The sequence below is a fragment of the Lepidochelys kempii genome, chromosome 3 (assembly GCF_965140285.1).
Source record: "Lepidochelys kempii isolate rLepKem1 chromosome 3, rLepKem1.hap1, whole genome shotgun sequence".
Taxonomy (NCBI): domain Eukaryota; kingdom Metazoa; phylum Chordata; order Testudines; family Cheloniidae; genus Lepidochelys; species Lepidochelys kempii.
The window spans coordinates 211,983,663-211,995,832 of NC_136382.1; the positions used below are offsets into that span (position 1 = coordinate 211,983,663).

Here is a 12,170-nt window from a genome sequence, read left to right on the forward strand (position 1 = left end):
CCTCTCCACCTCAAAGAGATATCTCAAAGAAACTGGAACAAAACTGTAACTATGGGGGTATGAGTGATCGCTGGACCCAAGCCATAAACTACAATGTTGTTCTGGAAAGGATTGTATCTGAGATAGCATCTAGGGTGAGAAGTTAGTATTTGTAACTAGATCCTTGGTGTATTAAGTTAGCCTTGCGTGTTTTTATTTATTTTTTGCTTGGTAACTTTGTTTATTACTTGAAACCACTTGAATCCTCCTCTTTATACTGAATAAAATCACTTTTTTTGTTTGTTAATCACTTCCTCTGGGTTAATTCATACCTGGGGGAGCAAACAGCTGTGCATGTCTCCCTATCTGTGTTATAGGGGGTGGACAATTTGCGTTTACCCTATATAAGCTTTATACAGAGTAAAATGGATTTATTTGGAGTCTAGGCTCCCAGAAAGACTGAAAACTGGGTGTTGGGAAAGTCCCTGTTAACTGAGAAGCCCCTGGGCTAAGTGAATCTTAGTTTCTGTGAACTGCAGGGAGGCATGGCCCAATCTCTTGGTCTGTGCTGGGGCTGACTGGTGTGTAATGTATGAACAGGGCAGAAAAGTCTCAAGAAGACTCTGCTTGGTATGCAGGAGGGAGCACTACTTTGATATAGAAAGTCTCCCTCCTAAGATGTGCAAGAAGAAACTCTCTGCTTGGATACACATTGGGTGTTCTTCCACCAAGGAAGGTGCAAAGCTGAATGATGCTCAGTTTTATTACTGAGGAAATAGCATGTGATCATATAATTAAAGACTTTGTTATAAGACATATGCATGAGGGGCAGAGTTAAGATTAAACATGCAACTTCAGTGTTTCTTAATTCAATTGCTCAACTGAGACCCCTTAATATTTCCTTAATGTAGATATTTTTGGAGTGTGTGGAATGGAATCTTGGATGGCATATGATTATGGTGGCAGTCTCGATGGGTTTTACTGCAAAATAAATACACGTAGTAAATAATATTGAACAGAGTTGGTCAAAATGCAGAAAAAAGTTAAGAAAAACTTGGGGGAATTTCTTTGTTTATACATTAAGTTTCAAGAAACTATTTCATCCTAATTTTGAAACTGGAAAAAATGTCTGCTGTGCTATAGTATGTGTTTTTCAACAGTGAGAGAATTACTTCAGAAAGAACATTAACCGTTCACATGTACATAAGTTCAGAAACTAGCCTCAACCTTCTATTCTAGTGAATCACTTGTGCATGGTGAATCTTGCAAGTACTGGGATTTAATTGTGACATTTTTATATAACCAGTCCAAAATGTAGTTGTTTTTGATAAACAAATGTAATGCACTGTAGATTTTGCAAATGCAATACATAAATAAGACCTCAATAGAATACCTTATTTGACTTGAGTAACACTTCTTACTTTTGTATCTGCAGGTAGGAAGACCTTTGGAAGCTGGTCAGACAAAGCTATCATGTTGAGGTTAAGTCATTCACCCGCCTTTCCTGAAGGTTTTCACCTTTTAAGTATTGTGGCACTCTTGCTATTCCATGTGGACAAAGCATATGCAGAAAATCCAACAGAAGAAGAGCCAAACAACACTGCAGTATGTACTGGTACATATTTTTGCAAACCAGGTGTGATTTTACCTATCTGGGAGCCCCAAGACCCTTCATTTGGCGATAAAATTGCTCGAGCTACTGTCTATTTTGTGGCCATGGTCTACATGTTCCTAGGTGTATCCATCATAGCTGACCGCTTCATGTCCTCTATAGAAGTCATTACATCCCAAGAGCGAGAGATAACTATCAAGAAGCCCAATGGTGAGACCAGCAAAACCACAGTGAGGATTTGGAACGAGACTGTGTCCAACCTAACATTGATGGCTTTGGGTTCTTCAGCCCCTGAGATTCTACTTTCTGTTATTGAAGTATGTGGTCATGGTTTCACGGCAGGGGATCTCGGACCGAGCACCATTGTAGGCAGTGCGGCCTTTAACATGTTCATCATTATAGCCATATGTGTCTATGTGGTTCCGGATGGAGAAATACGGAAGATTAAGCATCTAAGAGTGTTTTTTGTGACAGCAGCTTGGAGCATCTTTGCCTACACTTGGCTTTACCTTATTTTATCTGTCATATCACCTGGTGTTGTGGAGGTCTGGGAAAGCTTGCTCACTTTCTTCTTCTTTCCCATTTGTGTGGTGTTTGCATGGGTAGCTGACCGAAGGCTTTTATTTTACAAGTATGTCTACAAGAAGTACAGGGCTGGCAAACAGCGAGGCATGATCATTGAACATGAGGGTGACCGGCCATCATCCAAAGCTGACATTGAAATGGACGGCAAAGTGGTTAACTCCCATGTGGAGAACTTCTTAGATGGTACCCTGGTTCTGGAGGCAGATGAGAAGGATCAAGATGATGAGGAAGCAAGGAGGGAAATGGCTAGAATCCTGAAGGAGCTGAAGCAGAAGCACCCCGACAAAGAAATCGAACAGCTGATTGAATTAGCCAACTACCAGGTTCTGAGCCAACAGCAAAAGAGCAGAGCCTTTTATCGCATTCAGGCTACTCGGCTAATGACGGGTGCTGGCAACATTTTGAAGAGACATGCTGCGGATCAGGCACGGAAAGCTGTCAGCATGCATGAGGTCAACTGTGAAGTGGTGGAAAATGACCCTGTCAGTAAGATCTACTTTGAGCAGATCACCTACCAGTGTCTCGAGAACTGTGGCACGGTAGCTTTGACCATTGTTCGCCGAGGTGGTGACTTGACCCACGTCGTGCACGTTGACTTCAGAACAGAAGATGGCACGGCCAACGCAGGGTCTGATTATGAGTTTACCGAAGGGACAGTGGTCTTCAAGCCTGGCGAGACACAGAAGGAAATCCGCGTTGGCATAATTGACGACGATATCTTTGAGGAGGATGAGAACTTCCTCGTTCACCTCAGCAATGTGCAAGTGAGCACTGAAGCGTTGGATGAAGGAATTCTGAAGGCCAACCACGTCGCAACGCTTGCCTGCCTGGGGTCGCCCTGCACTGCCACCGTTACCATCTTTGATGATGATCATGCGGGCATCTTTACCTTTGAGGAGCCGGTCACTCACGTGAGCGAGAGCATTGGAACCATGGAAGTGAAAGTGCTGAGAACGTCCGGCGCTCGAGGAAATGTTGTTGTGCCCTACAAAACCATTGAAGGCTCAGCCAGAGGGGGAGGAGAGGACTTTGAGGATACTTGTGGGGAGCTTGAATTCCAGAATGACGAGATTGTGTAAGTAGCTCCTTTTTAACATCTCTTATCAGTGCAAAATGAACGAATGGGGTTTATCCTGCCAGACGGTATACGGCATTCCAAACACATGCCATTGCGCTCGTGCTCCTGTTGCCACAGATCCCAAATGGCCTCGTGCACGGCTCCCACCCCCCACCCCCCCGGAGCCCCAGGTATAGTAGAAGTGTAGCAAAAACCCAGCACTAGCATGCCAGGTGGTGGAGCCTCCATGCAGGAGACTTTGCACGCCTGTGTGCTAGAGTGGAGCTGTGCGTGGGAGAGTGGTTCACAAAGCAGGATGTAAACAATGGGTAGCTAAGCAGAGAAGACCCATGTGGAGGGGGGCAGTGGGCAGATGTTGTTGTCATTACACCATTGTGGCAGTAGGCCTATGTTACGAGAGTCAGAAGCATGCATAGTGTGGTCTCCACCCCCATCCCAACTGAGTGTGACTGTGTCTCGAGCCAAGCACACCTTTTTCACTAGTGCTTTGCACCAGTTCATAGGGTTCTCCTGCCACTCACTTTGGAAAATGTCTTTTTAGTGGCTCCTTGTTCAAAACGCTGCAGACCTATGTTGCCGTTGGCATCGGTGACATCATGAAAGATGTCTGTCCTGGGCCTTAAGTAAACGTTTCCGTGTGGGGAAGTGGTGACATGAACGATAAGCCAACAGCCAGGGTTGATGGATTACAAATGCAGAAGTGGTTAGGGAAAAGTGCTGCTGCTAAGCATTGCCTGGTGAGCTGGACGAGGGAAAAATCACACCTGCCGTGGCATATTTATTGTGTGTTGTGTTGAGAACCAAAATGCTACAGTGGGGAAAAATGTATCCTGAAATATGCCTCAGAGAGAGAGCTCCTCTCCCCAGTATTGTGTCCCTGGGAGGGGCAGGGCACAGAAAGGGCACAAAACCTGATCAACTTCAACCCTAGGCTCTTCCTAAAGCAAACACCGTATGCTTAAGCCAGTCTACTACGAACAATAGTCTCATTTGCTAAAAATCACTGTAGAATTTGGAGTGGTCCCTAACAAAGGGCAGTGCCTACCCAGGGGAATCTGGGAGGTTGGCTAGAACGTCCCGTTCAATCCATACTACTCACTTCTTTGTAAGACTCTAGGCACCCCCAGTACAAACCGATGAAGTGTGCCTTTCTGTTTCTTGCATTCTTTATAGCTGCTCTGAAGGTACGGAAGCCAAATGATTTATAAAGGTGTGTGTGTTTTAAGGTTATTTTAAGATTTTTGCCAGGTGCAGGACTGACAGCGTAAGGGACAAAAATCAGGATTTTTAGCATTTTCTTTTGTTTGAAAATTTCACACAAACACATTTTGGTCAGGGGATTCTTTGAACTCTGTTCTCTCTGTGTTCAAGCCTGTTGTGCAATTGGTCACCTCAGAGTATTTCTGTTCTCTGATTGTCTGAGTGCAGCTGTAGTAACCAGGGGGAATGCTTGATCAAGTGACTAGGCCTTGGATTTTCTCCAGGAGAGCCAGGGAGACGTCTGTGGAGACGGGATGAACTAGGTTAGTAGAATGAAGGAATTTTGAGAACCATTTAAACCAGGCCACATTAATAGCAAACATTCGTGCCAGCAAAATCAGGCTACTACTGCTACACCCTAGGCTGGGGGTGGATGTAGAGGTCATTTCCTCTTGACACTCTCACTTACTCACTCTTCACAATATATATGTGTGTGTGTGTGAGAGAGCACATGGTCCCAGCCATCAAGTTTGGGGCCAGATCCTTGTCTGGTTTATTGAATTTGCTCTGGTAGGGGCTTGTGCTGTCCTTGTTGTGAAGGGTGTGGTCATGTATCTTTATCCATCTTGTTAGCTGCATTAGTGCCTGGCTTCTGCTCTGGGATTTGGAGGGGGCAGTCCTTGGGGTGCTGTCTTGGAAAGCATGATATTTCATACCCACCAGCTGCATTGATCAAATGCGCCGGTTCCAAGTGACTGTCACCTGTACCTATTCACCACTTCTCGCCAGCTCACAGTCACTGTTGGATGCTCATGCAGAGATAATACCTCTAACCTCTGAATAATCAGATGCCTAAGGATGGGCTCAGGGGCTAGAACTAGGAAGGGCTGCGTGTGTTGCAATGCTCAGACCTGCAGCAGCTTAGGCACCCTGCCGCCCAGTGCAATGGGGAGAGTTAAGCACCTAAGAATGGGATTGACGGACTCCTTCAATCTGAGTGGGGAGCTGCCGAAGCTAGGCAGTGGGAAATGCTGCACTGAGTCCTCTCTCACTGGCTTTTGGGAGACGGGTGCGCTAACTCCAGCAGAGAGCCCCCCCCCCCCCCCCCACCGCACACACACCTTATAGCCTAGTGAGTAGGGGCACTCCTCTGACATCTGAGACCTCCTTCAGTCGCCCACTCTACCTGACTTGAAGTGGGAACTCAGACTCAGGTCTGCCGCACCCCTGGCGAGGGAGCCACACTCAATCTTGCCTGCTGAAGCTGCTCTGATTTTGGTTACATAATTCGCTGTTCTTTGTGCTGGTGCAAGAGAGAGAGAGAGAGACCCCATAGCCCAGTGGTCAAGGCACCCCGGTTGCCTGTGGGAAGAGTTACCTTCGAGTCCCTGCCCCCAGAAATACTGACTTATACAAAGTGGAACTGCACCACTAAGAGAGACTGACAAAGCCTCACCAGAATGGCCTGCAGGTGTTGGGGGGCACTCAGCTGGGAGGTGAGACCTGTTTCAAGCCCCTACCCCAGGCCCCACGGACAAGGCAGGAAGGAATATGCCTAGTTGGAGAGCCCCACTGGGGCTAGGGGACAAGCGAGAGCACCAGGCAGCGTCAGGGCTTATGTGGTTTTGTGTGTGCCCAGTAGCAGAAACTTAGGCACTTGTAGGGTTAGGTAGCAGTTGAGCTGTGGTTTTGGGGTGGCTGCCTAAATGATGGGCTTAGGCACCCATTAGGCACTCAACTCCTTTTGTGGATCTTTCCCAGGGGGCCTAAATTCAGATGCCCCCATTTGAAAAATTTGCCCATATCAAAATAAATGGCTATTTCAGCAGAATGTGCTGGTGATGGGTGTGAAGCCTGTGTGTCTGTGTATAATTACAGTGATGGAGAGTAATATAACTGGACAGCAGATCTGACCTGATTAGATTAGGAGATGTCCCACTGGCGGCAATGGGATCTCGCCTGACACCGCTTCCTCAGCATCCTGGACCCTCAGCAAGGCCATGCTAGATGCTGTTGATCAGTATAAGACCGAGGAGTGAGAAGCAGAGACAGATGTATTTATCTTATCTGGCTATGTGACACCGACATCTAGAGGGAGAGAACTACACTGAAATGACTAACATCCGCCTATTGGCTGTAGCCAAGGAGTCTCTGGGTGCTCGGCTCATCTGGAAATGAGGCCCTGGAGTCTGATGCCCAACCCCCTCTCCTCACCCACCCCCTACCCCCAGGCCCATGTAAAGGTCGGTTTGCTCACTGTATCTGGAGAGGCTTCTCCATGTGTTGGTGTCCCTCCCTGGTGGTGTGTGCGAAATCACCATGATCCTCAGCAAAAACTGTTCCTCTCATGGGCATTAATATGGATTTCACTGGGGTGGTGGCAAAACAAGGCCTCTGGTGCTGAACTGACTCGTCATGGGAGAATAATGCTGAGCATGGCAGTGCTGCATAGGGAACACCTAAAGTAATGCTGTTTGTTTCACTCTGTGTTGCCAACGTCTTTCTTGTGGATAGGCCACGGAGCAACACTAGATCTGACAGGAGCAAGTTAGCAAACAGAAGAAAGTAGCATCTAAACATATGTTGGAAGGGGTAGGGTATAGTGGGGGTGTGAGAACCATTGAACCAAACTAAACCCTGGATATGATGGAAACTGCTCCCCTCATTCCAGCACCTATTGTCGGGCGTGTAGGAGTTGGTAACTATTTCCATGCTAAGTCATCCTGATCTACATGGGAAATATATATTTGTAAAATGCACGTGATAGTGAAGGCCACTTCACGTGGACTTGTCCACACAGAGGCTCAGTGTCCGGCAAGCTGGGGGTAAATCTAGAGAGCACTAGCCTGTTGCACGCTGACTGGCCATGTGGACCCTGCTATTGTGCACTGACAGTTCCATAGTGCATTTAGTGCACATGAGCAGGGCTCACATGGTGACTTATTGCATAGCAGGTGAGTGCGCTGTACATTTACTCCCCAGCTTGCTGTTCTCTGTCTCTATATGGACAAGCCCAAGCGTTGCTGTGAAGCACCAAAGCCGCCCCTTGAAGAAAGGGGAACATAATGCACATCGGGAAAGGAAAGTATTCAGTAGCTGTTGTCCTCAGAAAGCTGACTCCAGCCTTATCTTGCATCACTACATCTGATTAAAGCCTTCTTATTAACTGACAAGAACATGGACTAGTATTAAGTTGTATGCAGTGTTGCTGTAGCCCTGTGGGTCCCAGGATATGAGAGAGGCAAGGTGGTGGAGGGAATCTCTTTTATTGGATCAACTTCTGTCAGTGAGAAGTGCTCAAGCCACACAGAGCTCTTTTTTGGGGGCAGGGGGGAGTCTGTTTAGTGCAAGCTTGAAAGCTTGTCTCTCTCACAAACAGAAGTTGGTCCAACAAAGGAGATTCCCTCCCCACCTTCTCTCTCGAGTACTAAAATGTGCAGTCAGGATCTGATCCTGTCCACAAAAATTGCCATAACACAACAGACCATGGCCCATCTAGTTAACAAAGTCTTTGTTGGTAACCAATGTCTCGTGATTCAGAAGATACCAAATATAGCTGTACATTTAGTCTACTTCGCATAGAAAATATCTTCCCCTACCACAGACTGAGATCATCTTATGCCCTGAAGCATGAGGATTGATATCTCTGCTAAGTTTGGCTGCAAAGTTACACAGAAACATAGATGTTCTGTTGTGGTACTTTCTCCATAATCGAAAGAGCTCTGTTAATCTTATTTTGAAGCCCTTACCCTAAGCCTTGGAATCAGAAAGATACAGAATTCTCTTTTTTTGTGATCAGTATGATATTAGTTGGGTAGATTGTTTCATTAGACTGAAAGAGATGCTGTACATAGATGTCTTCATAACCAGGCAGACTGACATTTCATATCAGGCTTCTTAATGCATCCTGGGCCTTAGTAATTGCCAGATCTAGTCATATAATTATGGATAATAATGTATTTAGATTTATAACAGTCCTATAAAAAATACCTCTCGCAGGCTCTACAAGTGACATTTTGGACATGAGGGCAATTCAACCATGTTTTGGCATTTCTTAACGCACACCACGGCAGATACTAATCTAGCAGTCAAATGCCATGACACACACAACCAGCTAAACCCAGCATTTAAGAGAGGGTGCTCCACTTCTTCCAAGACATCAGACCCCAGGTGTCTCTCCAAAAGCCTCAGTAAAATGTATACAGGCTTTGCAATGTATCTTGAACAAATATGGGCAGTGCTGGACCAGGTGGCATTTTTAAAAATTTTATAATTTTTTTTGGTAGGAAATATTTCTAAAGAAATAAAGTACAGGATGAGTCCACCCAAGCTAGCATCATGCCTCTGTCTTCCTCCCCCCACCCCACCCCACCCCACCCAAAACGCTTTAAGAATAAGGTTTGCGATGGACATTGAATCCTGTTGGGTGATGAGCACCCCTGTGTTTATAGATGCTTCTTGGTGGCAGTTGGATTTGGTACCTAAGTAAAATAAACTCAAGGCATTTCTGCAAAGGGGTTTGCTGTGCAATTTCAGTTTTCTGTGTATATAAAACCAGATTCTTTCAAGATAGATTGAGCAAAAACCCCGCCTGTTATACAATGAAAGGAAAAATTGCCACCAGAGGCTAAAATGATCAAGTGTCCAGAGACCTGTTTGTGTCTTTCTGGATGCAGGCTCCTAGATTTCCCACCAATGCATTCAGTTATAAGCAGAAGGAACTAGTTCTCTTGGCTGGAGCTGTATTTTGTTCTACCTGGAAGTGATAACTTCTAGAGGGCTCTGGAGTTAGAGGGAACAAGCCTTTCTGTGGATTCTCTCTGCAACAGGCAGCAGATGTAATTCACTGCCCTTTCATAAAGGGTTAAATTCTTCTGAAGCATGGAAGGGGCCTGCAACAGGACCCTCGCTGGGACTGTGGGTTGAGAAGCTCTGTAGCCGGTTCCTCCTTACTTGCTATATGTAGCAGAAGGCATCTCTGTGCTAGCCACCTGTAGGCTGGGGTGGAGAAAGACGCAGGGCCATGGATAAACATTTGTATGGTTCAAATGGCCCAAAACACTAGGCAAGAGATGCAGATGCTGGAAATACTCCAGATTATCGTCTGGCACTGCAGCCATGGAATACAATGGACACCGTTGCAACCTGCAGAGAACCACTGTGGGCCTGGTTTCTAAAACTGTGTGTGCATAACTGCACACCTATTTTGCATGTTTGACTGTGTTCAGCAAGACACATAGCTGGCCAGTTGGTTGTGACATTGCCTGAGCAACACATGGAGTTACCTGATTTGTATATGCGAACGTGGTGAGACACACGACTGCACAGGGGCCATTTTCACATTCCTGACCTGCATGCCACTTACTGTCAGCACCCAGAATACTATTACGTAAATCAGGATGAAGAGACCTAGGGTTTGATCCTGCCACCCTTACTCCCATGTGTAAGTCCAGTCAGAGCACGTGTGTGACTGATTGCAGATGTGGAGCCCATCTATCCTCCAGCACTGCATTCCTTTCCCCACTTTTAAGGACACAGGCTTAATTTGTGCTGTTTGCCAGTGTGAGTCCGACCTGACTAGATTGTATGTCCCTGTTTGGATTGCAGATAGGAAGGTTATCAGCCAAAGCAGGTTGTATCAAAGGATTATAGGGTGGGAGGGGGAAGAGAAATAGTTAGTTCTATTTGCTTCCCTATTAAGAATTGACACAGTTTTTTGTACTTGACAAACCAATGTTTCCTTATTTGTAATGAGCTGTTGTTGGCAATTTACCACTGCCAGCTGCATCTCAGTGGTTGATTAAGGGAACTTGGAGCTCAGATATATAATAACTCTCTAAGAGCCATGTGAGAACTAGTTATTAGCCTCATCAGGGTCTGTGTACACATCCGCTGTGCTCCCTTGTGAAAAGCTACCCATTAAATGTATTGTAGTAATTTACGAAACACAGGACCCATTCTGTTTTTACATATTAAAGCAGTCGTGCCAACAGCCCTCAAGAGTTCTGTGTAACTCGCCCGCAGGACTTCCTCTCATGGTGCAGAGCCCTGGCACCTACTGGGGCAGCCCCACACCCCCAAGGCATGCGGGGAGAGAGACTCAGCCTTTTCAGCGTGTAGCTTCTTTCCACTTTGTGTAGCCAGACAGTCTGCAGTGCTGGCAGGACATGACTAGGCAGGCTCTGCCCAGCTGTGCCCTTCCCCGCACACTTCCTGCACAGGGGGAGCATCTGGCACAGCCCCTGTGCTCCCCTTTGGCACCCGCAGCTAGGATCTGGGCAGCCCAGCGTGGCCTCACTAGGTACGGGGCGGAGAGCAGAGGTATCCTTTCTCTCTCCTACGGCCATACGTAGCAGCATTAGGGCTCCACATTTGCCATCCCCTAACCACTGCTTCCCTGGACGCCGGATACCTTCACACATCTCTGGTCTCTGTTCCCATTGTTTACGGTGCAGAACCGGAGTAATTCAATAGTGGGCTTAAAAAACAAAAGTACCAAATTGACCCCTGAAGACAGAAGCCCTCTTTCCAGCCACAGAACATGGACCTTGAGTGCAGAGCCATTAGCCTGTTCCTGATGGACAGAAGGTCACAGCTTCAGCCTGCACTGATTGTGTCACTAATATAGCTACTGTCATGTACAAGGAGGAACAAAAAGTCGACAACTGATCAGAGTTGCCTGCACAAGAGCTGTTCAGATAGGCAGCAAAACATCTGCCCCTGTTGAGAGCCGTGCACAGGGAGGGGAGATGAAACGAAAGAGCCAAGTGGCAGAGTCAGCACCAGATCCTCCCCCAAGAGGTGAGTCTCAGCCAGGAGATTGGTTTGCATCAAAAGAATACAAGGTCACCTTGCCTTTTGCAAGAGGAGTAGGCAGGCAGAGGTGACAGACGTGCTTCCCATGGCCAGGCCTCTTCTACATGCTCCCAGCAGCTCTGCTTCTTCCACAGGCATGAGCCCAGATTCACCAGGGAGGGTGCAAGTGACCTTCGTTGCACCAGCGTGGCCAAGCAGACGACCGGTGCCTCCATCCTCGGAAAGAAGCCCAGCCTTCAGACTTCCCACAAAAAGATCTTTGCAGTCTCTTTCTGCTCAACAATTTTGCATCTCCATGTTTGTCCCCATGGCTCTTGATTGGGAAAGCTTGATTTAAAAAGGAGCCTTCAAAGCAGAATACTCAGAGCAGCCAAAAAATTGCCAGGCTATCAAATGGGCCTCCTGGGGCATGCACAGATCACTCTCCATCCGGGATACAGGGGTCACTCATGTCTTCTCCTTTGTTCAAACTGGGATATCGTGCAGGTTCAGCGTTAACTCTGTTAAGTGAAGGGTCTTAAATCTCAATACAGGAAGGAATTGGCCTCGGTACCTCACACCCTGGTTAATGGGAGATCTCAAATTAACTTTGTCCTACTCAGAAGCTTGGCCTGGTCCTTGTGGAACATCTTTGAAGCCATGAGCTTTGCCCCCCTCTTGGAGGGTCCGTCACCTTGGCCAGGCCAGACCATCCATCTGGGACTTGGGAGCATGCACAGAAGGAGAGAGATGGAACTGGGGGCACGTGTCTTGTTGGTTTTTAATCCAGGGTTTCTGATTTTACAGCCCAAAGGCCCAACTGTAAAGAGTCCAACCCCTTACATGGGAAAGTAATCCAAATGCAGAATCCTTGACATGGCAGCTGGAAGAGGCTTATTTGACCATCTTGTCCGTTCCACT

At 46.9% G+C, this 12,170-nt stretch overlaps 1 protein-coding gene across 4 annotated transcripts in view; it reads left to right on the forward strand.

The window, feature by feature from the left end:
* Positions 1 to 12,170, forward strand: part of SLC8A1 (solute carrier family 8 member A1) — a 299,420-nt gene that overhangs the window by 14,226 nt on the left and 273,024 nt on the right. For all 4 annotated transcript variants that reach the window (XM_073339983.2, XM_073339986.2, XM_073339985.2 and 1 more), the window contains exon 2: positions 1,415 to 3,251. In XM_073339983.2, coding sequence (XP_073196084.1) covers positions 1,453 to 3,251 — 1,799 coding nt within the window. In that variant the 5' untranslated portion in view covers positions 1,415 to 1,452. The remainder of the gene's footprint in view (positions 1 to 1,414; positions 3,252 to 12,170) is intronic.